The sequence below is a fragment of the Podarcis pityusensis genome (assembly GCF_964106645.2).
Source record: "Podarcis pityusensis genome assembly, chromosome: 5".
NCBI classification, from domain to species: Eukaryota; Metazoa; Chordata; class Lepidosauria; order Squamata; family Lacertidae; genus Podarcis; species Podarcis pityusensis.
In genome coordinates this window covers 29,768,935-29,796,233 of record NC_138032.1, presented here as the reverse complement: position 1 = coordinate 29,796,233, position 27,299 = coordinate 29,768,935, and the positions used below count along the sequence as shown (strand labels likewise).

Below are 27,299 nucleotides of genomic sequence, written 5' to 3'. Positions count from 1 at the left end.
AAGTCATATTACTCACAAACATTTACACTTCTTTCTTACTGGAAGGACAGGAAACAGCCCTAGTCAGTCATGTGCATTGCTGTGCTACTGGGACTTGTCTTGTAATGTGTGCAAAATGCGAAAGGAAGAGTAATCATGCTTACTTATCAAGAGCTGACTGACCATGCCATCAGCTCTTTCCTACAATGGCATATGGAAAATGGATTTGAGTAGAAACCTTCTTGGTTGGTTCTTGGAGCCTGCTTGTTTATTTTTTGATGCCTGCCTCTTCTGGATTTCTCCCTCCTCTTTCTGTGGCAATTGCTGACTTTGTCTTCTGGATGCATTTGACGAAGCCTGCCTCTGTTCATTTTTAACTCAGCAGGTGAGTAGTAGAGCGAATGCTTTGCATGCAAAAGATCCCAGGTTTAATCACTGCCATTTCCAGGTAGGGCTGGGAAAGATGTAGGTCTGGAATACTAGAGAACTATGGCCAGTCACAGTAAACAATACTGAGCTAGATGGTCTGAGAAGGTATGAGGCAGCTTCCTACATTCCCACATACTGGCACCCAACCTCTGTCTGGAATTGTTAGTATTCAATGTTGTTTAAAATATAACTCTTTAATTTTATCATAAAACTGTAATGGGAGGAAATAATGTAGTGTCTTCCTCTGTAATGCCTCACAATTTCTGATGGCTCTGATCTACCACTACCACTCTTTTTCCTAATCACTAAAATACAGTTGTTGTTTTTGGGCCATATTTCTCAGCATTCACTGAGCCCTAACTCAAATTAAACACTTTCCGTGAACCAATTAAAATGTTTAGGGGTTTTATTGGAGGGGGGATTTCTTTGAATGAGTAAGAGGATGAGGTGTCCTTATAAAAGCATTATAGCTAGGGGTGAAGGAGAGACAGCAAGGCAATATACTATTAAAGACACTTTCATTCATCTTAATGTTGCACAATGTCCCAGAAATGAAAGACAAGTATGGAAGCCTTACAAATAAAATGATAATGATGATAGAAATGTAGTAGGCTGCTGGAGGTGGGACCAAGCTCTCGATCCCTCCTCAGCCAGCCACCAACACACTAGCAAAAGCACTTTGCAGGCTAGTAACTTTTGTGCCTTGATTTACAAGGTTGAAGAATGGTCCTTTTTGGATAGAAAGATCCCATCTGAGGCTAACAGGTATTCATCCCAAAATATTAAAAAGTTGTTTGCTGTTCTTTAAATCCCCTTTGCAGCTTACTTTTTGTGATACAAGCATGTAACTGTTTTGATTCCTACAGTAGTCCGTGGAAAGTCCTGCACTTTCAAGGATAAATTGGGGGAGGAGACTGTCATTTAGCAGCAGCTGCAAGTAACAGTCAGAGGCTGTATATTCTTATCCTAAAAAAAGTAGCATTTGCTAGTTCACAACTAAAATTCTTAGTCTCTACATTTCAGCCAGCTGTTGAGTTCAATGTTTATACAATATACAAGCATATTGGGAATGGGGGATAAAATTGGCTCCTGTAGCCTTTTAACTTCTCAGGTGATAGCAGACACACCAAAATAAACATCTAGATTTCAGGACTATTTACATGTGTTTTAAGAATAGCAGCATTTGACATTGCTTTTCCACAAAAAGGTTTATTATTTAGTGAAGTCACATAGCAATATCCCAGAGGAAGTCTTGGCTCTGTTTCCTGCTATACAAACAGCCATAGTCTCTGTGATGAACACTGGGTCCTTGAGAAGGAGGTGTTCAAGTTTTTCTTGTAACATTCACTTGAACAAACAGTTCTGGATATCTTGTAGTACTACTCAGAAGGACCAGCTAAGAGGTCTTTCTTCTCCCAAGTCACAAAAGCACTCTTTGGGGGGAAAAAGATGAAGTTTGTCAGTCAGTCATAGGGAAGATGCTTTATGTTTAATCCCTTTTCATCTGTAAAGTCTAGGTTCTCCTATATAGCAAATAGAGACTTGATGTAGTTGTTACTGACAGTGCATTTGATCTGTAGCACTCCCTGTACATATATTGCAACCAGTGTTCGAAATTAACCTGTTACCTGGCGCGTTTTGCACCTGATTGTCAGCCACTTGCAACCAAGTGAAGATCCCTGGGTGCCAGGATGGCACCTGACATTACTATCTGGGGATCATTGGATCTTGATTATTTTCACACACTAATATCACATCCTGTAGAATTCTATCAGTTATATTTTATCTGCACAATCACAATGGATTTCAGGAACCAAAATGCTTTTTCTGTGCAGCCTGAGCAGGAGCAGGGAGCAATGTTATAGCTAACTGTTGTAGCTTGTCTTCACTTACCCCACCCTACTGCCCTGCTCACTGTTGTGAAGAATATTTTTATGTTATGAATGGTCTGTGTCACCATTAAGAAAAAGCAGTAGGAATAGGCCAATATATATGTGGACGATCCCTGGATAAAGTGGCTTTTCTTCCTTAAATTCTCAAAGTTTTTAATCTAGCTCAAGATTATCATCTGAACTACCCAGATGTTTAATTGATAATCAATCACAGTCAGTAAATCATTTGAAGAAAAAAAAAAGATTTTAGAGCTGTCTTGCCCCAAAATGGCAACTCGACATTTTATTTTGCCATCTGTAACCTTTGGCCTCTAGCTTATATAGCTGAGTTTCTAACACTGGTTGCAACCTGTTTTTTTGAGGAAGAATAGGTATGGAGTATGTAGGGGTTATCTGCTCACTAAAATTACTTCACATTTATCACCTATGCAGCTCCTCTTTCCAAGGCAAAGAAGCTTCATGAAAGTCAAGTGCCTAAGACAGCTATAGATTATACAGCAAATTATACAAAATAGAAAAATGACTCCTATTTTTAGCATATACTAGATGCTAGTCGTGTTAGAAGATCTTCTATCTACATAGAATTGGGCTGCTGAAGAATCACAATATGTGTTTTAGTATTTCATACTTCATGCAAAAATTGCATGCTTTCATTTGCTCATTTAAGTTTTGTGTTCACTGCTTGCAGATAATGACAACCAGCAAGTACAATCATGAATAGATTTTTAACAATAATTGCTCACTGTCTTACTAGGTTATATAATTTTTGTTTAAAGTACCAGTGTCTGAGTGAAGATCCAGCAAACAAATTAGAACAAATTGAAAGGAATACTTCCCATATGCGCCAAAGTAAAAAATAAAAAGAAATCCCACTCCAAACAGTAACAACTTTGTATTCCAAACATGAATGCATGCATTTAAAATTGTATACAGTGATTAGCAAGTAGCAGTTTACTAATCTTCCCAGACTATTATCCTGAACTGACCCTTAACTGAACTCTTGCTTTACAGGATATTGTTAGCACATTTGGAACATTTTAAAAGTATTGTTCCTAAAGGTTTTATACCAATGTAGTTATGATTTTCCATGGGTGATGTGTATACCAATTACTTACAAGTATACACGAGTGGAGCTAAAGGGATATGCTGTGCTCAGCACACCTGTCCCAATATAAGCAGCAAATATTAAATGCATAAGGCTTCATCAAGGTGGTTTGTGTTGTAGTGCCCAAGACAGCATTACGAAAACACACAAGGCCTCCCCAAAGCTGTAGCAGTGTTTTTTTCTAATAGAGGACCCTGAAGTGTATTTTTTTCCAACAACCTTCCCCCTCCTAAATTAATGAAACAATACAAAAATTAAGAACTAGAAAACACTATATTTTAAAAAATTCTCCAATCCTCTGTCAGTTTAGCCATGATCTTTGAAACTAGGCCTAAACAATAAAGGTTTTAAAATGCTTCTAAAAGATGGCCAAGTGTGCTTCTGAATTGTCTGGTGTTCCTACTTCTATCTTTTTTTCTGACAATGGCAGCAACCTAAACACATATAATCCATTCATATCTGAGGTTGAGTGCATTTTATATACAGGTGCAAAATCTGTCCTTGTATTCTCAAATATATTTTGTCATTTTCGGGAAAGACTAAATCATGGGTAGGCAAACTAAGGCCCAGGGGCTGGATCCGGCCCAATTGGCTTCTAAATCCGCCCCGCGGACCGTCCAGGAATCAGCGTGTTTTTACATAATAATAATAATAATAATTTATTATTTATACCCCGCCCATCTGGCTGGGCTTCCCCGGCCACTCTGGGCGGCTTCCAAAAGAATATTAAAATACTATAATACATCAAACATTAAAAGCTTCCCGAAACAGGGCTGCCTTCAGATGTCTTCTAAAAGCCTGGTAGTTGTTGTTCTCTTTGACATCTGGTGGGAGGGTGTTCCACAGGGAAGGCGCCACTACCGAGAAGGCCCTCTGCCTGGTTCCCTGTAACTTGGCTTCTCGCAGTGAGGGAACCGCCAGAAGGCCCTCAGTGCTGGACCTCAGTGTCCGGGTAGAATGATGGGGGTGGAGACGCTCCTTCAGATATACTGGACCAAGGCCGTTTAGGGCTTTAAAGGTCAGCACCAACACTTTGAATTGTGCTCGGAAACGTACTGGGAGCCAATGTAGGTCTTTCAAGACCGGTGTTATGTGGTCTCTGCGGCCACTCCCAGTCACCAGTCTAGCTGCTGCGTTCTGGATTAGTTGTAGTTTCCGGGTCACCTTCAAAGGTAGCCCCACGTAGAGCGCATTGCAGTAATCCAAGCGGGAGATAACCAGAGCATGCACCACTCTGGCGAGGCAGTCCGCAGGCAGATAGGGTCTCAGCCTGCGTACCAGATGGAGCTGGTAAACAGCTGCCCTGGACACAGATTTGACTTGTGCCTCCATGGACAGCTGTGAGTCCAAAATGACTCCCAGGCTGTGCACCTGGTCCTTCAGGGGCACAGTTACCCCATTCAGGACCAGGGAATCCTCCACACCTGCCCGCCTCCTGTCCCCCAAAAACAGTACTTCTGTCTTGTCAGGATTCAACCTCAATCTGTTAGCCGCCATCCAACCTCCAACCGCCTCCAGGCACTCACACAAGACCTTCACTGCCTTCACTGGTTCTGATTTGAAAGAGAGGTAGAGCTGGGTATCATCCGCGTACTGATGAACACCCAGCCCAAATCCCCTGATGATCTCTCTACATGAGTAGAATGTGTGGTTTTATTTAAAATGCATCTCTGGGTTATTTAAAATGCATCTCTGGGGCACAGGAATTCATTCCTTTTTTTTTTTCAAAATATAGTCCGGCCCCGCATAAGGTCTGAGGGGCAATGGACCGGCCCCCTGCTGAAAAAGTTTGCTGACCCCTGGACTAAATGAAACAGATTCAAACAAGACGAGACTGATGACAAAAGACTATCACAAGTGTGCCTGTCACTTCCAGATGGCTGCAATGTTAACATAGGAAGTAGCTATGTCAGCAATCCATGCCTCGTGATTGCTTCCTATCACTACTGTCACAGTAGAATGCGATCCAGACATGGAGCTGAGCCAACCATACCTCTGCAGCAATAGGCCTTGAAACTCCCATTACCCAAAATGCTACATTCACACTAGTTGCAGCAGTCCCAAAGCTGAGTCAATATCAATAGGTGGCACAGTCACCACCACGGGCAAAGACAGCTCTAATTCACTAGGCTATTGACCACCAAAACCAACTTTAGTAGATGACACTTTCCAGACCCAATAGCAGACAACCACTTTTTTTTCACCACAGCTACTTCTGTGACACAGTCTTTATGTCAGGGGCACCAACATGGACACTAGTATGACAGCCGGTACCTTACATGGCGCCCATAGTAGGTCTCATAAATATCCCCTAAAAAATCCATAATGCATGAAACAGGTTGCACTGGTTCAGCCCCTCCAACATTCAACATGTCCCCTTTAACACGTTCACATTTAATTACATGCCACAATTAGACACCGACTTTGCCACCTGTTCAGAACAGTGTAAAAAGTTTTCTATCTGTGAACAAGCATGGCAGTTGCTATGGTAGGTGCCTTGAACCTCACAGATTTTTTTGTGGTGGGGGCAGGGTGAGGGTGCCTACAGCATTTTGTGGTTCTGTCTCTATTTTGCTCTTTTAGAAGTGGAAGTAATTTTTTTATTCCAAATGTGCCCTGGGTCCCCAAGGGTAAGAGTTCTCTGCTTTATTCCATCACCAACCATAAAGTGTGAACCAACATCTGTGAAAGATGAAAGGTTTCACTAAACCAGGGTTTCTCAAACTTGGGTCCCCAGCTGTTTGTTGGACTACAACTCCAATCATCTCTGATCACTGGTCCTGCTAGCCAGGAATGATGAAGTATGTGGTCTTGAGCAAGTCAATCATCCAGTTCAAACGTAAACACTAAACAAGGTTTCAGAGCCTGAGCTGTTGCACTAATTGTGTTTTGAATGAATCACTGTTTCTTGTATTCAGACATTACAAAAAAAAAATGTGTTGAAAGTTGTGGCAACCTTTACACTATTTGCATATGCATAAGAAGTGAAAGGGGAGTGCCTAGCCACCGGCTCACACTGCTCACCTTCATGACAAGAAGCCACGGCAATAGTTCCATTCAAACAATATGCCAAACCAGGTTTGGTGTTGCAAGTCTTGGGCTCAAGCATTTCATCCTCCCTTGTTCCATGTGAGGAACAAAATTAGAAGCTTTCATTTCTGGTTTGCAGTAAACAATCATTCATCATTTTATACAGTCGGGATTTGATCCTGGTTTGTGGGAAAACTACATTTTTTCTGGGTTTGAATGAAACGTGATTTCATTCAGATGAAACACCAAACTGATTTGATATTATAAACACAAGTGGCCTCTGTTCTGATTCCCATGCTTCTTCCTACATGCACAAGAAAAGAAATTAGAAGCTTCTGTTTTCTGGCGAATAATAATTTTTAGTCTCAGTCTCACCTGTAAAATTAATATGGCTTACTTTAAGAATAATATAGCTGTGAATGTAAATACGAGAAAGACTGTAAAAACTTTCTACATATTAAAAGTGCTTTATAAATAGTTTTTACTAGTAACAGTTTCACTGTGTGTGAAGAGAACATCCCTGTGCAAGAAGCTAAATTTTATAATTTTTGTCTAGCATTTGCTAACATGCGGAAAACAATCTTAATGTAACCAGAACATTGTGTACGATTCTCTAAGGACAGCCATATGCCTTAAGTAGAAATGAGTTTCTTCTATAACCTTAGCCATTTGCTTCCAATTTGCATATGGTGTTGATTGCACGTAGATACCTTGTTTATGAGATGCTCAGTAACCACTTCTCGTAGTCCAGTGTATAGTTTCTCGCCATGTTTATGTAATACCATAGTATATGCATTCCTATAGAGTTCCTCAAAGCTGAGACCACTGTTGTTCTTACGCTGAATCTCTTGAATTGCGTTTTTCAGAAGATCCCAAATGCTGTTCACATATTTTTCATCCATAGTCATCTGCAAAGGCAAAGAAAAAGACTAATTCAGAAACTACTCTGATTAGGAAGTTTCAAAATTATTTCCCTTTCAAAACTGTTGCACATTCATAACCCCAAATATATGTGATTATCAGAAGCTCTGTTCCAAGCTGACAGGTGAGTCAAGCCCGATACCAGATACATGACTAATTTTCCAGCAGTTTGTATTAACAGATCTTCACACTGCACAAAACTCTGTAAGATATCAGACATTCTTTGCAACACACACCACTGATTCACACATGTTTTATTACTACTTGATGGCTGCTGTTGTCTTGCAAACATAAGTAAGCTATCACAGACAGAGAACTTTTATCTCACTTCAAATACAACCTTTTCCAGAGGAATCAGTTCACACATTCAGCTACAAACTATCAATCACTGAGTAATTATGATGCAAAAGTAACTATCTCAGTTTCACTAAACAATAGGATCTCGCGGGAAATATATTTAAGTATCACTGCAATTTTCCCTCACCCACACTATCATGCATATTACCAGCGAGCCTTGCACTGCTGGTGCTATCAGGTGTTCAGCTTACTGTTAGTGCATTACTAGTCCAATGTGTAACAAAAGCTACTGATCTGAGTCATTGCTGAATCATTTGTTTTTTGCTTACTGAAACATGCGTATGGCAATATAAATGTCTCAAATACACTTAAAGGGAAGCTAAATGTTTTTATACTTTCACATTATCAACTACTCTATTTATCTGGGAAACAACCTTGGCTGAAAAGTAGGGTAACAAAGAAAGAAAAGCAAGACATATTAGATAATTTACACATGCAAAATTAGTAGTAAACCTTGTTATACCTTGCAAATAAAGGCATAACCCTGGACAAATCATTAATGTAATCTTTTACAAATGCTTTAGTGAGTGAAATTAACAGGAGGGCTTTTTATTTATGTATGAAATCCAATTGTTTAATGATAAACCATAGTTTAAGGCAAAAATCCTCAGCCACCTCAGTTAATAGTCATCATTCATACTCCAGTAATACATAAATATGTTAATAATAAGAATAACCACCTACAATGACTTTCAGATATAGCTTGATGCTTTAAAGAAATCCTTCACTGCTGTTTTAGGCATATTTCCAATTAATTTAAATAATACACAATTCTAATAATAATAATAATAAATTTTATTTATATCCCTCCCCAGCTGAAGCCGGGCTCAGGGCGGCTAACAACAATAAAACAGTACAAAAGTACAGCACAAACAACACTCTAAAATCATTCATTATAAAATTAATTAATTCAAGCCACTGGCAACCATTGGGCCAGAGCTCCGCGAAGATTGCCGAGGGAGGGAGTCAGGCTGTGCCCTGGCCAAAGGCCTGGTGGAACAGCTCTGTCTTGCAGGCCCTGCGGAAAATGTCAAGTCCCGCAGGGCCCTGGTCTCTTGTGACAGTGTGTTCCACCAGATCGGAGCCACGGCCGAAAAAGCCCTGGCTCTAGTTGAGGCCAGCCTAACTTCTCTGTGGCCTGGGACCTTCAAGATGTTTTTATTTGAAGACCGTAAGTTTCTCTGTGGGGCATACCAGGAGAGGCAGTCCCGTAGGTACGAGGGTCCTAGGCCGTATAGGGCTTTAAAGGTTAAAACCAGCACCTTAAACCTGATCCTGTACTCCACCGGGAGCCAGTGCAGCTGGTATAGCACCGGGTGAATGTGATCTCACAGCGAAGACCCCGTAAGGAGTCTCGCTGCAGCATTCTGCACCCGCTGGAGTTTCTGGGTCAGTCTCAAGGGCAGCCCCACGTAGAGCGAGTTACAATAATCCAGTCTGGAGGTGACCGTCGCATGGATCACAGTGGCTAGGTCAGGGCGAGAGAGGTAAGGAGCCAACTGCTTAGCTTGGTGGAGATGGAAAAATGCCGCCTTTGTTGTAGCTGCAATCTGCGCCTCCATGGAAAGGGAGGTGTCGAAGATTACACCCAAACTCTTAATGGACGGTGCTGGCACTAATTGCGCCCTCGCAAGAGATGGGAGTTGCCCCCCCCATCCCATATCGTCCTGTCCCAGCCACAGGACCTATGTCTTCGAAGGATTTAGCTTCAACCGGCTCCCACGTAACCATCCAGCCACAGCTTCCAAACATCTGGTCAGTGTGTCTGGGGCCGAGTCAGGATGGCCATCCATCAACAGATAGAGTTGGGTGTCATCAGCATACAGTGGTGCCTCGCAAGACGAAATTAATTCGTTCCGCGAGTTTTGTCGTCTTGTGATTTTTTTCGTCTTGCGAAGCACGGTGTTGGGAAAGTTTTGGAAAAGCTTCAAAAATCACCAAAGTCTTTAAAAACCTCAAAAAAAGGCTACCACACTGCGTTCTATGAGTTGCTCCTCGAAGTCAAGTCGCAACTGTATTAACGGTGTTAAGAAAAAGGAAACAAACTTGCAAGACGTTTCCGTCTTGCGAAGCAAGCCCATAGGGAAAATCGTCTTGCGAAGCAGCTCAAAAAACAAAAACCCTTTCGTCTAGCGAGTTTTTTGTCTTGCGAGGCATTCGTCTTGCGAGGTGCCACTGTACTGATGGCAACCCAGCCCAAAACTCCGGACAAGCTGGGCGAGGGGGCGCATAAAGATGTTGAAAAGCATCGGGGAGAGTATCGCACCCTGAGGTACTCCACACACCAAGGAGTGGCGCGATGACAATTCCCCCCCAAGCGCCACCCTCTGTCCCCGACCAGAGAGAAACGAGCGCAGCCATTGAAGGACTGTGCCCTGGATCCCCACGTCGGCAAGGGGGTGGTCCAGAAGTTCGTGATCAACCATGTCGAAAGCTGCTGACAGATCTAGAAGAATCAGCAGCCCCGACCCACCTCGATCCAGCTGTCTACGAAGATCATCTGTTAGGGCAACCAGAGCCGTCTCGGTCCCATGACCAGCGCAGAAGCCGGATGGAATGGATCCAGAGCCGATGTTTCATCCAGAAACCCACCAAGCTGTTCAGCAACCGCTCTCTCAATCACCTTACCCAGGAACGGAAGATTCGAAACCGGGCGGTAATTGGATAGATCGAAAGGATCTAATGATGTTTTCTTTAAGAGCGGGTGCACCACTGCCTCCTTCAGTTCCCCTGGGAATGTCCCCGTGCCAAGGGACAAATTGATGATATCTAGTAACATTATTCTTCAAAACCATATTGAAATGGCTGTCTCATCACTATAGTATCGAGTAGCATATAATAGTTCAATCTCCAATATGATTCTAAATCACTGATCATTTTGCAGTACTAATGCTGTCCTCAATTATGTGTTAGGACTGCAAAGTTGGAAGATTTTTTAAAACATGCACAATGAAGGTTATAGTAAAAAACTTTTAAAGTTTAGCTAGATATCTTGGAGAACCATCTCTCATCTTACTAAGCCAATATATAACCAAGCTTTCTGTCCAAGCAGCAACTGAACCAAGAAGTCCCTAGTTAATCACAAATTGTAATTTCATACAAATAAGAAGCTATCATTTTCAGTTTCAGAAGAAGCCAAAAGTCTAACTTGACCCAATGAACCCAGTACACACAATCAAACCCTGGCTTTAATAAGCCATAACATGTAAGATATTCATACACCTACTCATATCCTTGCTGCTCTTCCATGTGCAAAACCGGTGAAAGAATGGAGCAGTTATGTGCAAACTGAGAACTATTTAGTAGCTTCCCAAAAAGCAAAAAATCAAAAGGCAATGCATTAAGATAGAATTTGATCATGTTTTAGGATTCTGGCTTGTCCTAAAACTGAAAACCATGGTGCTCAGTTTATGCAAAACAGAAAACTATAGAAACTTCTGCACTGCATTCAGGTGTGCTGAAAAGGGAGGAGCAAATGGACTGTTTGAACCAGCAAGAGGCTTGTTTGTATCTCACCTTATAAAGCAGTAAGACCATCATCTGAACTGGGCCACTGCATCACTTCTGAACATTACTGAGTCCCTTCACTTTTTAAATTATTAGTTCAGAATCTCCAATTCAAGGAAGTCAAGATAAAAGCGAACAAAATCAAAATTGTACAGTGAAATGAATACTACTTTTATGCAACCAATGTATCTTGACAAAACAGCAGAGATATAATAGCCATCAAATTTCTAAAAGGCTGTCACATGGAAGATGGAGCAAGCTTGTTTTCTCCTGCTCCGGAGGGTAGGACGAGAACCAATGGCTCCAGTTACAAGAAATGAGATTCTGACTAAACAACAAGAACTTCTCATGATAAGAGCAGTTTGACAGCGGAATTGACGTGGTGGACTCTCTTTCATTGGAGGTGTTTAAGTAGAGGTTGGATGGCCATCTGCTATTGATGCTTTAGCTGAGATTTCTGCATAGCAGGGGTTCAACTAGATGGCCCACAGAGTCCCTTCCAACTCTACAGTTCTAGGATTCTATGAATAGCTAAAGAAGCACATCATACTAGCTTCCAAATGTGTCAGAATAAAACTATTTTCACAATTTTCACAAAGTACACAATGAAGGATCGAAGCTGGTCTCTGTAGGGAATTGGCTCCAGAATTGCAATAACACTACAGAAGAGGCCCTATCCTGTCCATCCACAGTTCAACTTCTGGAGGATATGAGGCCCAACAGAATTTTACTGGCTAACCTTAACAGACAGGAAAGTTATAATCAAAAGGCATTCCCTACAGTACACTGAATTTGAACTTAAAAATTTGGGAGAAACTCTATACTACACTTTTGCCCATCCTCTTAAAAGCATTTTAGAGCAGAATGATGCAACCCCAATTTGAAGGAAATTCCATCTAGCGAAAGATTGCCTGCTCTATCTCATATTGGACACATTACCTGTTGCATTTCCACCAATTAATTTGAACCCGTTTCCATTCTAGTTTTGTATAATGATCAGAGCCAAATAGAAACTACTTCAGAATTCAGCAGCAGCAAACATGTCTATCCGAAAATATATGCCAAGGAAATGGCTTGGGTCAATATTTAACTAGTCAACTCAAAGACCGTTTTGACCGGTCAAATGTTTAACTTACCAATTCCCATTTGTATACAGCTGTTTTGAATCAGACAATATGATATAGCAGAAAGGGAGGATGGGTGCTTGTATTAAGTGGGACCAAAATTGCATAGCAATAAGCTACTCACTGCTAAAACATGCAGATAGGAAAAGCTTTCATGACATTGTTTTTCCAGGAACCACAATTCCTTTTACAAAACAAATGTTTTGAAGTCCAAAGAAAGTAACAAGACTGCCCTGAAGTACTATTTCAGCAGGTATGAAATGACTTCCAGTTACAAATTTCCTGGCTACTAATGCTGTGCTGGATGAATTGGGAAGGATGAAAAAAAGATACAGAGGCTTACTCCACTTACAAGTGGAGCTAGTGATGAATCTGACATCAACACTTGTATATCATAACTAAGCCTACACTTTCGGTATTTTTATTATATTATTTTATTATTTCTGCTTATATGTAAAAAAGAAAATACCACTTCAAGCTCAAGAAAGGTACAAACACTATGCTACAGATAGACAGACAGACAGATATCTTACCTAAGTGAAGAAAGTAAATAGAGTGGTACCTCGGGTTACAGACGCTTCAGGTTACGCGATTTCGGGTTGTGCACTGCACTGAAGCTGGAAGTACTGGAATGGGTTACTTCTGGGTTTCGGTGCTTCGCGCATGCGCAGAAGCACCGAATTGCGACCCACATGTGCGCAGACATGGTGCTGCGGGTTGCGAACGTTGCGGGTTGCGAATGTGCCTCCCGCACGGATCACATTCACAACCCGAGGTTCCACTGTACTTTTAATCTTAATGTGCTAAACAAGGTGTACTGTTTGTTGTAAAAGTCAAAACCATGCACACAATAGCTTGGGTTCTGACACAATGCTAAGTTTCATACTACAATAATGAGCTTGGTTACAGGTAGGTAGCTGTGTTGGTCTGCTGTAGTCAAAACAAAATAAAAAAATTCCTTCCAGTAGCACCTTAGAGACCAGCGTTACTGGTATGAGCTTTCGTGTGCATGCATACTTCTTCAGATACACTGAAACAGAAGTCCATGTGCTTGGGTGAGCCATGAGTGCATGCATTATTCTCCGCTTAACTCACCTGTAGCAACTAAAAGGAGACTGGAAGCAATTGCTTCTGTTTTCACCTAACCAACCTCAGTTCGTCTAGGTCGGTACTGGGATGAACTGTGGCTAATTTAAATCATAGTTAAATCTGTGCAGAAAGACTTAAAATCATGGATTACAATCCTGGCTTGGATTGAAGCTCCCTATTCAGACATAACAAACCATGGTTAGTTGAAGCAGAAACAAATGCTTCTTATAACCTCTGCATGACCATGCCAGAGGAAGAGAGATGAGGGGTAGCAGGCACATGGATATAACACAAAATTATTATTTTATTATAAATCAACGAGTTCAGCTACCATATATTTAAGTGATCAGATCCTCTTCAGTTGGTAGGTTCCCAAAAGAAGTAATTTCTTTTGGCTTGTAAAATTTTTTGCTTTAGAATAATGAACAAAATGTTTTAGACGAGGCATTCATACTTCACTAACCCAAAATTATTTCTAAAACTGTGTAACAAAAAGAGTTTTATGTACAGAATTAGATCATCACAATTCCTGTACATTAGAGGACAAGCAAGTCCTGAGTTGTATACTGAGAGTATAATTTTCAAATGCAAGAGCAAGGTGCATTCCAATTCTGGAAGGGCAATGCCATTGTCACAAGGAAAGAAAGGAGTCAATGCATTATTTGATTGTGCTTTCCTCTTGTTGGCATAGCTGGTGGATCTGTTTCTGTCCTCTTTACTATGTCTCAAAGGAGTGGGAGAAAGTACAGAGCAACATAATTTTGTTGCCATCAAGTTCATGTTGTTGCAAAACTGTCAGATCCAAGATTCAAAGGTAGAAATGTAAATGATGATAGCACTGCTTCTGCATTTGACTGGCTTACAAAACAGGCTGCAGATATAGGGAAAGGTACTTTCAAATGTTGCAAAGCACAGAACATCTTCAAGTATTTGGCCAAGAATTGTACTCTGGGATTCTGCCAAGCATATCCCTCATGTAACATGGTGGCAAGGCCTTTTGCACAACACGGCCTCTGACTTCTCTTGCTTCTCACCTACTTCAGATTCCTCCATCTTCCGCAACATGTTGAAGAAAATGGTCTATGTTTGGATATACATTAAATCAAGAAATAAACTGACATGTGAAAGGATAAAAGCTTGTTTCAATCTGGGATAACCTTCAGTCTTTAGAAGTCCATGATAAATAGGAAGACAACTATGAAGAACAGAAAGTGGTAGCAACAACTGAGTTTTGTTCCATTTCTCCTCTTTTTCTCAGTCCTTTTTATAAAAATGAATGCCTTATGGCTGCTTAATAATGGGAGTCATAATAATTTTCCAAATAAATAATAATTTATTTTACTATAATGCAAACAGTTTGTTTTTATTGTTTTTTTACCTGCTTCTCATAAAGCAGAAAAACCAAAGAGATGCTAGGTTTCTTAAGAGTTCAACAGCTTGTAGCTCCATTTGTATCAAATACTTTTAAAAACAAATATAATTTGTAACTATTGTCCCATAAACTGAACTTTCAGTATACAAAAACTGATAACTCTAGGGTATTATCAAGTTACACATAACACAGTTTATGTTGCTAAAATAACAAGCAACTTCCAAAATGTGAAGAGTGCTTTAAGAGAGAGAGAATTGCATTTTTAAAAAAGATTCTGAAAATTTCCTTTTCCTAAACTTTTACTGTTGTAGCACATGCACATACCACCTGCTACATCAGAAGTCAGTTCACATTTCACCATTCTCACCTCTTCTAAATTCACTAGCATTGACCAATGTAAACAGACATGGTAACATTACAGGCAATCAGTCTAAAGTTTCTCCTTTTATCAGTACTCAACATTGATTTTATCATCTGCTTCAATAAAGCATCTCATTTCTGAATAAAACAAGGCTGGTGCTTAATTAAAATTATAACTGAAAGTATACCACTTTCTCTCAATGAGTTGGGAAATATGCACCCTGGTTGTCTACTAACCAACACTTTCAAAAGCACTATAAGGTATGGTCATTCACTTAGGTTAAGCCTCATCAACATCACTATAGAAAGCCTGTATATTCCTGGCCAAATAATAGGGGTATCAAACCCTGGAAAAGATGGATTTTAAGTTTAATTTTTCCCATAGCCATGCATTACCTTCAGAAGCCCAGCAGCTACGTACAGGACATCCTACCACCACCACTGCCAAAATACATGCAAGTAACTTGGAGAAACTGTACTACCACAAAAACGAAGTTCAGAGGCCTCTGAAATCAATTGGCAACACATCACACCAGTGAACAGGTCATGGAACACTTCTGCAAAATTCTGTTTTGCTTTGTAGGCAATATGCAATACCTCACATTGACTACAAGTTTCTTTCTCAAGTGAAGGATTTATAATACACTGTTACCTCTGAAGTGTTTTCTTTATAACGCTTTTCTAAGAATCCTTTGAAAGGATTATTTTCAAGTATTTTAAATAGTTTTACAAAAACTGCCTTCATTTATTCACCACACACACAAACTCAATGTTCTAATGTGGTTACCAAGGGGCACAAGAGTAGTCTGTGATGTCATTAGAATGTTGAGCTATCTCTTAAAGAAATTCAAACATTTCTTGCAACCAGATTCCACCACAAGGTTTCTTCATCTACCCCCCCCCCTCCAAGTTCAGTGCAGACTATATTATTTTCGGTGATGTACATGGAAGATTCAGGTATGCTGAGTGAGCCACAAAACACTGCAAATGGTGTAACTGCTTAGAAATGCAAGTGTCTACCATTTATATTGTCTTTCTTCAAAATTTCCTCACTGTAAAATGAAAGAACATATACATAAGCTTGTATCCAGGACTGTGCACATCCTCTTCCTGTAAACCAAAAAATCAGCTCTGGAGGCTTCTTCAGCCCTCTGGATCAAATTTTGAGGGTGCATGGGGGCACTCAAGGGAAAAGAACAACTAAGTTCCATTGTGGAAATATAAATCTGCTGCACTAGTGGAACAGCAGTGTTGGAAACAACCCTATATGTTTATTTCAATGAGAATTATGTATCCTGGCATGTAACTCATGTTATCCTTATCAATATTTTAGATGTTGCTTTAGCACTGCAGTTTTACACATACCTCTCAGAAGTAAGTACCAGTAAGTTCAGTGGTGCTTAGTCCCAGGTGAGTATAGGCCTACAGTCAAACTAATCATTTTACCATTTTTTAAGCAATATTTAATCTTAATGTATTCAAAGAAGCTCAGAACCCCAGACATTTCTGACACTTTAAAAAGGAGTCTACAAATAAGAGACTTCAACACTTGGCAAATAAGAAAGAGAGAGGGAGCACACAAGCTTCCATCCGAAACCATATATCGGCAACTTTCTTAAATGTCTGAGCATTTCAGTGCTTGTATTAGAGGAAATCTCTAACAAATCTTGAAGTGATGACACACTACTATTATAAAGATCAAAGTGTCACCATCACTCACATGTTTTGGCTCATAGTGTATGTTAAACTTTATATGGCATTGTAAGGAAATCACTGTAAAAAATCAAAACTCCAAGAGAGCAGATTCAGCACATTAAAGAGGAACCAATGTCCTTAGCAATGTAGGATATGCTCTGCATGCAAAAGGACCCAGATTCAATCCTTGATGCCTTCAGTTAAAAGGGATCATATAGCAGGCTAACAAGAAAGTCCTCAACCTGAGATCCCAAAGAGCTGCTAACATACTGAGAGAGATGGAGTTTTGAACCTGCAGATACATCCACTAACAGAAGAAGAGGGGGAGATTATTTTCACCAGTTCCCACCTCTGACCCCAATACACCTTGCATGCTGCTCTGAACGGTCCCCCAGCTCTCTAAAGCTGATTCAGGTGGCTGCAGACAGGAATCAGGAAAAAATATCACCTACTCTCTCCACTGAATCAAAAGTGGCTCTGGAGACAAGCTCTTTAGCGGCACCTTGTTCAACAACTGCTCCTGAATCAAAGTATCACATGAGACCACATCTGAAACTTTGCTGTTTTCCTCTAGTCCAGGGTTTCCCAAACTTGGGTATCCAGCTATTTTTGGACTACTGTTTCCATCATCCCTGACCACTAATCTTACTAGCTCAGTTGTTGTAGTTGTAGTCCAAAAACACCTGGAAACACAAGTGTGGAAAATCCTGTTCTAGTCTATTAAACTCAAGAAGGAAACTAGGGTAGTACATCTTAGGTTGGTATGCAAATTTCTTAATCAATAATGCCATGCTGACAGGTAATATTCCATATTCTCATGAGAACTTACAAGTTTATTTGTTTCATCACTTTTCAAGCACAGACACTAAACCAAGTTTTTTCGTTTTTGTTTTTAAGACATTAGTGCCATTTGCTCTTTAGTCTCCTATGACTGTACAACTGTCTCATGAATTCTGGAGTCCAATACTAATTAACTAATGTAATCAGATTGTCATCATTTGAATGACTGTAGATTATCCAAGAATTCTTAAACACACTTTCCTGTTATCCTGACAAGGATTTTTGCCTTGCCTTCATTGGTGTTCTAGATCTAAGCAAGGCTCCATTCTCTGTAAATATGAAGTACCCCAGTCTCCATAAATTCTGTCATTTTTCCTGTTGAGGGTAACTGTCAATTCAATTTCTTTGAGTTTCTTCAGATATACTTATAAAACCTTACTGTGGTTTTTCATTAGTTATTAGTTACATTCTGGAGCCAGTCCAGACATTACATTTTTCATGAAGAGGAAAGTTGTAAATTATCACCAATTATCAGCTTTTGCATGTTACTGCTGTAACATGCAGTATGACTAATCATATGGTTTTCTGGTATGAAGTCTTTCCATGCCACTGCCAACACCTGCTATTATTAGGAACAGGTGGAGCTCATGTAGAAACTCTTTTTTAAATGTGAAAAAATCATATGATAGCCACTGCTACATGTTGTGATGGAGCATGGAGAAACTGTCAAGTGTGATAAAGGTAACACATAAGCCAGAAGTTGTGCATATGTTTCTCTCCTGTGTTGATATGCTCATATTAAAAAATATATTTATGCCTTTTCAAAACTAAACTCCATTTTAAAATTTCTCTTTGCTTTCCAACTGGTTATTAAACTCTGAATTTGTCAAAAATATGATCCTAAACTGTAACATTGTATTTACTGTTCACCCTGTTCTTACAGTAAAAACAGATGTAATATTTTAATTTTGCTGTAAATTGTTTGAACATACATTTACTGCTGTAAAAACACATTTCTCTTCATGGCAGTAAATATGCATTTCAACGAGTTCCATCACACTTATGTTTGTCTTCACTATTAGAATCCCTAATTATGAGGTGTCATTCTAATTTTTGTGTTCTTCATTGTTCTGTTACTCTTCATTAAACTTAGGACTCAGGACTTCTCTATAATCCTTAAAATAAGTTTAGGAAGACTTTGATAACTTCAGCACCTACACTAGCTTTATATTTCCAAATATAGCCCCCTAACTTATCAAAAACCCATAGCAAGATGAAATATTTCAAGGACACAAAGTTTGCTTTTTGGCTTTGCACAGAGACTGCTATTGGCTTTTCTAAATAAAAGTAATACATGTGAAGTATTTTCTTGCTTCCCACCACAGAAATAGATATAAACCAAACACTAAGATACAAATAAAGTACATGTACTTCCATAGCATGAATCAGGAAGAGCGTGTTTGGGTATAGATCTCTGGACATGCAGATGATCAACGTTATACTTATTAAGATTTCTTCAACCCCAAAGCCATAATTTCATTATCAATGTTTTAGGTTTATTGATAACTGAGAAATAATGGTAATGAAAACGGATTTTATATATTTAATTTGAGGCTTGCCAAGGGTCCACAATTCCAATTACCATGATGAGTTCTTGTAAGCACAATGCAACATACACAAACCCCTTGAGTTTAAACTCTCTTGAGTTTAAAGCTGGGGATGTGGGGAGGGGAGAAGTTATCTCCACATTTGTGCTATACCAGAGGCCCGCTAAAAAACAATGCAGTTGCAAGGACAATCCCCTATTCAGGTCCAACTCCAAGCCCAAGAGGAGGGCTAGAACTTGTGCTTGTTAGATTGTGCTTCCAAGGGGCCTGAAGTGGGAACAACTCTTTCCTCCACTGTGGCAAGTTTGAAGCTGGAAAGGGCAGCAGATAATTTTCCTGGTCCTCAGGGTACAGTGCAATGTCAAGGATTACACCTCCACGCATGTGACCTACTAAGGTAAACTAGGATTTGTGGGCTCCTGTTAAGGGCCACACAAGACATGACAGGAACAAAAAAAATTCTTTACATCCATTGCCTTAATGTATGGTGATAAGAATCTACATTTTCCAGCAAAAGGTTTATAGCTGAAAGCAGCTGAACTCTACCTCCTCCCATACCTTATATCCTGAACCCTGCATCCCTTCAGGCTCTTTTCTCCAAGCTTGGCTCCAATGTGAGCCAGGCCCGTGACAAGTTCTCCAAACAGCAGTGTGTAGGAAGTTCGATTCCTGGCATCTACATTTTGCGGGAGTAAAAAGTAGACCTTCTTGCTTCCTGTGAATGGAGCAGGTATGCAAACATACTTGACTGCCTCACCACATATAGCTTAGCACAATTTTATAGTTTCAATTATAACAAATGGGAAAAGTTCTTGAAAAACAGACAACTCTGAAATAAAATAAGTGATTTTTTTTAGTATGGAGATTTTTGAAAGCAGCTGAAAGCACCTTTTGTCAATCCTTATTACAGATGCATTATGTAATTGGACAAAATGCCAGACTGAGCACAGGATTGAGTGTTATAATGACAACATGCTTCAAACAGAACTCTATTTTTAAGACCCACCTATTCTATCAACAGCAATTTGCTTTAACATATTTCAATCTTGTATTTTTAAATTGTTGTAACCCACCCCGAGACAGCACAATAATAATTGCAACAAAAATACCCTCCTACTGCACACTGAAGTCTTGCCCCCACCACCATAACAAGCAAGTAAAATACAAGGCTTGTGACTAGGAGTTCAACCATAAATGTGATGGGGATGTGTGCAAAGTTCCAGAATCTATCAGCACTTCTAAAATCCTGCCAACAAACACACCAGCCAGAACAGAAGGGGGGGGGGGTGGACTTACCTCTCTTTTGATCTGTTAGTGTGTGTGAAATAGTTACACCAATACCAGACATACAGGATCCAATTTAGGGCCTCTCGAATGAATGAAAGAACCTTGAATCCAAGGCTGCCTATGTCCTATCCCAGAAACTCCCATTTTGGGGCCTTATGCCTGCTACCACTGGTAGAAAGACCGCCAGTGGTAGATCTAAGTATATGAAGGCATAGCAGGGTCCCTCAATGGCAGATTATGTGTCTCTGCTGGCGAAGCTCTTCCCTACTGAAGAGCCATTGTTATTTCTTTCTAACTCCCTCCAGCCAGATGTGGGGTTCAGAATTGCAAGGTTGCATCACTTACCAACTGGGAAACTCAACAAACACTTTCTGAAATTTCATTTAGATGAATTGGCCACCACCTCTATCAAACAGAGAATGCATCATTATTCAAACTGAAAATGTGAAACAAACTACAAATATATCTCCTGAAGTAGGCTACTGGGTACCTCACAAAGAAAGAGGCTGAAAGGGATTAGGCAGTGAACAATGGGCTCAAAAACAGAATTGTCACCTTCTAGTAGGAGTGCTGCATAAAATATGTTTACACCAATCTGCAATATTTTGCAGTGTCCTTGTTTACAAAATATTTAAGTAAGACACAAAGTCTTCAACTTAAACAATATACCTATATCTATTGCTGTCTGACTTGGCCACTCCCTATAGCAGGAATCACCAACTTTTTTGGACCAGAGGACAACTTTTGAATTTTGAAAGAGTGATGAGGGTTCCCATAACAAATCAACTGCTGGGGTGAAGTTGTGGTATAACACAAAATGGCTGCCATGGGGAGCATGGCATAACACACAATAGGAGATCACCACCCATGACATCCTTATGTTTACTATGGGAAGCCATCTATGTCCTGCTAATCCTTACTGTGGAGATCACACAATATTACTTTTTTACAAACACACTGATACAGTCTCTGTCCAATAGCAACAGGAAGCAAGTCTCAGCACCAGGAAAAAAAATACAAGGTGGCCACCTCACACTGACTCCCATTTCACAGAGTCTGAGGCCTCTGCCCTAGGGCACTGGTAAAAGCATTTGTTGGCAGCAGGCACCAGGTTAGCAATCCCTGCCCTACAGGGAAAAGTTACCACTGTCACTAAAGTCTCTGCCTGAGGTGGGTGCAGAAGGAAAGCTTGTAGAAAAGCACCACATAAGGAGCCTATGCAGAGGCAGGCAAGGGGGAAACAAACAAGTATGGCTAGGTTTAACCATCACCTAGGGCAGTGTTTCCCAACCAGGGGCCAGGATAGTCCAAGGGGCCCACAGGTGAAAATCGTTGGGGGGGGGGGGGGGAGACGGACACAGCACGAGGCTAGGAGGCCAGAAGGGAATGTGAGAAGTGAAGGAGGGGGAAACCTTTTTTTAAAAAGAAAAAAAGTTCTGATCGGCTGGCTATCGGCTTCGCCAATCACAAGTGGGTAAGGGGTTGGCCCACCAGGGCCTAGAGCTCCTTTTTGCCATGTGTGTTTTCTTGGATAAGTCCTGGATTGTTTCCGGCGAGAGGGGGCGATCACTGAGGCTCCAATTTTGACCAGTAGAGCCCGCAATCCAAAATCCCCAGGTCAGGTAAGTGCAGTGGTGGTGTGGCAATGGGTGAGCCGGAGCTGCTTGTTGCTTCCGCCAGTGCTGGGCCTGGTGACAGCCTGGGCCTGACTCTGCAAGATGCAGGGTGCAATCCACCCCAGCGCCTAGCCGAGTGGAGTCATCTGGTACTGCTGACTTGCATCTAGTAAATAACTACGTGTCTACTCAGAAGAAAGTTGGACTGAATTCAGTGGGCCTTATTCCCAGGTAAGGGTATGCAGGGGACAGTGTTTTATCTAGGCAGCCAGTGCTCCTCCAGATGACAATATCTTTTTGCACCAGGTCAGCGAGGAGAACTTGCTTTTTAAAATTCTCCTATATACAGAACTCCCTGCATGCCTTTTGGACTTTTATCTGTAGGTTTTCTCCTCTGTGTCAAATAACTGAGGTCAGAGAAGTGTTGTTTACTTTTTATACTACATGGAAGATGGATCTTCCTCAGGAGGTTCTGCACTCTCCTTCCTTGGAGGTTTCTAAGCAGAGATTGGATGGCCATCTGTAATGGATGCTTTAGCTGAGTTTCCTTACACTGCATGGTGTTATACTAGAAAGATGACCCTTGGGGCCCCTTCCAGCTCCATTATTCTATGTTTTTCTGCTTCAACAATATTTCATTATGTTCCTATCATTTTATGTAATTGTATTTTGTATAAATAATAAAAATTATAAATAAAACACGTTCTGTTTACAAACAAAACATTTAAATAGATACCTTTCTACCAGTAGGATGAGGGGGGCATGGGCATAGCCAGGATTTTGTTAGGGGGGCAGGCTTTTGTTGGGGGGGTGTGAACATCATATTTATATTGATTTTTATTGAAGGGGTCAACTGCCCCTGCCCCCCCGGCTACACCCATGGGGGGCCACAGGAAGGAAACAAGGTCAGAAGAGGGCCATGGTCAGGAAAAGGTTGGGAAACTGAGCTAGGACACCAAGATCACTCTTGGTAGAAGGACAGTTGGATGTTGCCCCCACCATTTCCTAAACTTTCTGAGACTGCATTGCTTTGCTATAGGGGAGAGGTTTTCAGAATCTGTCCAAATTTCTGTTGGAGCAAAAGAACTTTTATTTATTACATCTATATCCTACTTTACTTCATGTGACATTTAACAGACATTAAGATCACATAACAGGCACTGAATTAAAAAGCAGATATTGTGATCAATATAATGACCTGTTCAATTACTATACTGAACTTAGGTCAGTTGATCCCTTAACTCCCAAAGAAAAATAAGCTTTCTCTCAGTGTGTTCCCCTATGAATGATAAAGTTAGAAAGCACTTTATAGGTCATTAAGTGTAACCCATCATATTTTATTAGGGGTCTCTCACAGGGTTGTATGCTGTTTGTGCACAAGTAGAACAGAAGGCTAGAAGACCTTCTGGAGTGGATTTTGGGAACAGGTTGGAGGTGTTATTTAAGGGGAAGGAAGGTTAAGGCACAAATGCAAGTCTACTTATGCAACAATTAATTCTGTCCACAAAATTTTACAACCCACCAGCACAAATTCAAAACTTTCATCAACCCAATCCAAGGTCAATATATGGACTAAGTAAGGCTGTCTCAGCATGTGATCAATACTACATTGTACATACTTTATGTATAAACTAGAGTAGATCGTGGTTAATTATCCCCATAATTCAACTTTGAATTGTGGGCATCTATCTTTTTGTCATTCCTCTTGATTTTCTAATGCTGCTTTTTTGCTGAATAAGTTGCACCGTGCTTGGTACCCATGTACTGAAGATCTTTGCTTCTATCGGTAGCTCAGTGACTTCTTGCCTACTGACAGCCTTCGGTCAAATTACTTAGATGCAACCCTTCCCCACGATACAGTGGTACCTCGGGTTAAGTACTTAATTCGTTCCAGAGGTCCGTTCTTAACCTGAAACAGTTCTTAACCTGAAGCACCACTTTAGCTAATGAGGCCTCCTGCTGCCGCTGCGCCGCCAGAGCACGATTTCTGTTCTTATCCTGAAGCAAAGTTCTTAACTTGAAACACTATTTCTGGGTTAGTGGAGTGTGTAACCTGAAGCGTATGTAACCTGAAGCGTATGTAACCTGAGGTACCACTGTATTCTAAAGAGCTGAGTTAAAAATATGCTCCCCCTCCCAGGCCAAAACACGAAAAGGTATGCCTCAAGGAAAAAACACAATGTTTTGTTGTTTTTGCTTTGTTTTGCTGCTGCTGGAAGTGGGATGGTAAAGAATGGCAGTTTATATATACAGTAGTACCTCGGTTTACGAACTTAATCCTTTCCGGAAGTCTGTTCTTAAACCAAAGCGTTCTTAAACCAAGGTGTACTTTCCCATAGCAGTGAGGGACTCAATTTACAAATGGAACACACTAAACAGGAAGCGGAACATGTTCGGCTACTTCCAGGTTTGCAGTGTTCTTAATCCAAGTTGTTCATAAACTAAGCTGTTCTTAAACCAAGGTACCACTGTATATAATAAACCTGTCTAGAAATTAGCTCCAACTGGTGGGTTGTACTCAGTTCCAGATCAGTCTGATCCAAGGTAGGGTGCAAATGCAGCACTACCACAATACATACATATAAAAACATGCACAAATACACATATGTAGTAAGGGGGAAAATACAAAGAAAATGGGTCCCCAAATACATCTTTGAGTTAAAGGCTGGTCCCAGGTCCAAAAATGTTGAAGACTACTGTTAGTTTGCTTTAACAATGGTTATTTTAATTATCTGCAGCTCATGATGTCTATGTACCCTCCCAACTAAGTAGGCATTAAATATAGCTATTTTAAAATATATTTCTAGAATGAGCCACAATTATGACAACTGCTAACAAAAAACACTTTTACAGGGGAAACAATGTTCTACTTTGTGTGAGAAGGCTGTGTGAACATTCTTCACCCACTAACATTTTATAGGCTCATCTGCAAGAAAGGAAAATGAAAAATGTTTACCCTGACTGCAAACTTTCTCTCAGTCTGTTCTACTCCCATATACAACCAAGTGTTTGATGCATAAATCTCATCATCCAAATTTAAAAGGCTTCAAGAAACACTTGTAATATATGTTTTACTTAGAAAATAATTGTAAAACACTGTAAGCAACTGTCATTGTTGATTATCATGATAGCATCTCCCACTGCTATTCAAGCAGCCAAAACTAACTTTAAGACATTTCAAAATTAACTTGACTAACATGTTGTACTTTCAACAGCTCCTAAGAACACAGCACTTTATTTAAAAACACAGATCTCTTTATCTTCAGAATCTATTACATTGTCATTCAGGGAGTCAATCTTAGCTGAAAAACAGGGTAAATATATAATAAGCAAGTTTCGTTGCTCTTTGTCAGAGTTAATTTTCCTAATCTAACTATGCTGACTTGGAAGAAAACGCTAATGGTTTCAATTGGGCTTCTGAGTAAATAGGATTGGGCAGTAATAACTTAAAATATATAAATACAAGTTTAATTTTGAGAATGGAACTGCAGGTTGATCAAATGCTGACGGTGACAGTTGTTAGTTCATTCACATAAACAGGTAGAGCCAGTTTCTTTGTGAAGGCAACAATTATTTGCCACTAGTTTCCTGACTCAAACGCAACAAAAACTTTTGCTCAAGCCTAAAAAACGTACAACCAAACATCTCCTTTTAAGCATATATGTATGTGTATAAACACTCCAGTACTTTGGCAATCAGCAAGTCAGAAACAAAACAAAAACTTTACACGTTACAAAAAACAAACAAACCCAGGCCTTCATCTTGGGTGTCCATTGGCTTTCAATCTTCAGCTCAAACAACTATCGGTCAGGAAAGATATGAGGTAATTTACGGTACAAATCACCTCGAAAATGCTCCCTCCCCTTATGACAACCCCACAGAGGGGGGGGGGGGGGATGTCATAAAAACTGTCCGGTGTCAAAATCCTTACAATATTCAGCTTCATTTATTGATACTGGCGAGACAAAAAAAAACAAAACACAACAAGTTTGAAGTTGATACAGAACAAGTATGACGTTGGACTCTTCGGGCGAGTGTGTGTGTGTGTGTGTGTGTGTGTGTGTGTTGTTAAGACCTTCACGCAATTTATTGTCATTATTATTATTATTATTTAAATAACAGGCGCTGTACTAGGCAGGCCATTGTCAAGGGCCCGAAGGAAAAGCCGCGATCTCCCCAGAGCCCCTTTCCTGGGGCGGCGGCGGGGGGGCCGCCGGGCCCTCTAACCTGCCTCTCCTTTCGTGGGACGGGAACTTGGGCTCCCCGCCCGCTGACAGCCTCTCCTGAGGGGCTCCCCGGAGGGCCTCCCCTCAGTGCCCGCGGCCCGCTCCCTCCGCCGCCCCACAGACGCCCCTGTGACAAGCCAGGTCGGGCGACGAAGAGACGGGGCTCCCTTGCACGCAAGGCCGCGGCCGGCGGCTCGTCTCGCTGCCAGGCCCCGGTCCCGGCCCGGCGCCGCGACGTCCCTCTCGCTCCCTCACTCACCGGGAAGGCTCGGATCCGCATCTTGGTGTCCTTCCGGCTGCCGGTCCCCTTGCTCAGGTTCGACATCTTCGGGCCCGGCGGGAGCGGAGCCCCCCTTTCCTGAGGGGCGGGGAGAGGGAAACGGGGCCGGGGAGAAGCCCCCCTCAGGCGGCGGCGACCTTCACTCCGAGGGCGGGCGGAGAGGCGAGGTTGAGGCGAGGCAGGCCCAAGTGGCCGTCTGTACGCGGCGGCGGCGGTGGCGGCTCCCTCAGCCTCCTGCGCCTCCTCCTCCTTCTCCGCCGCGATGGCGGCCAAACATCGCTCAGTGCGCAGGGCCGAACAGGCCCCCCCTCCCCTCACGCAGAGACACAGACAGATCCGGCGGGGGCGGCGGCGGCGCAAGAGAGAGAGGAGGGGAGGGAGGAGGAAAGGGGAGGAGCGCAGCCGGCGGGGAGGAGGGAGGAAGGGGGAGCAGAGTGGGGCCGCCAAGTCTCGCGAGAGCTCCAAACGGCTCCCGCGATAATAGGAGGCGGGCGGCGGGGGGGAGAGGGAAGCAGTGTTGTCTTTCTTCCCACTGACCCTAGGGAAGCTGGAGGAGGCGGGCGGGCGAGCGAGCGAGCGAGCGAGCGAGCGGTGCTGGTGATTGGTGGGTGGTGGCGCGGAGGAGGCGGCGAGTGGGTAGATT

General features: G+C 41.5%; 1 protein-coding gene across 5 annotated transcripts in view; it reads right to left on the bottom strand.

Moving 5' to 3' along the window:
• CUL3 (cullin 3) overlaps nt 1-27,085 on the bottom strand; it is a 48,315-nt gene extending 21,230 nt beyond the window's left edge. For 2 of the 5 annotated variants that reach the window (XM_081005823.1, XM_081005825.1), the window contains exons 1-2: nt 15,818-15,925; nt 7,146-7,343 (exon numbers count right to left, since the gene is read on the bottom strand). In XM_081005823.1, the coding sequence (XP_080861949.1) occupies nt 7,146-7,343; nt 15,818-15,910 (291 nt within the window). In that variant the 5' untranslated portion in view covers nt 15,911-15,925. Of the gene's footprint in view, nt 1-7,145; nt 7,344-15,561; nt 15,699-15,817; nt 15,926-26,635 lie in introns of those variants that run through there. The other 3 variants (XM_081005822.1, XM_081005824.1, XM_081005826.1) reach the window with 3 other exon arrangements.
• Nucleotides 27,086-27,299: the final 214 nt, after the last annotated feature.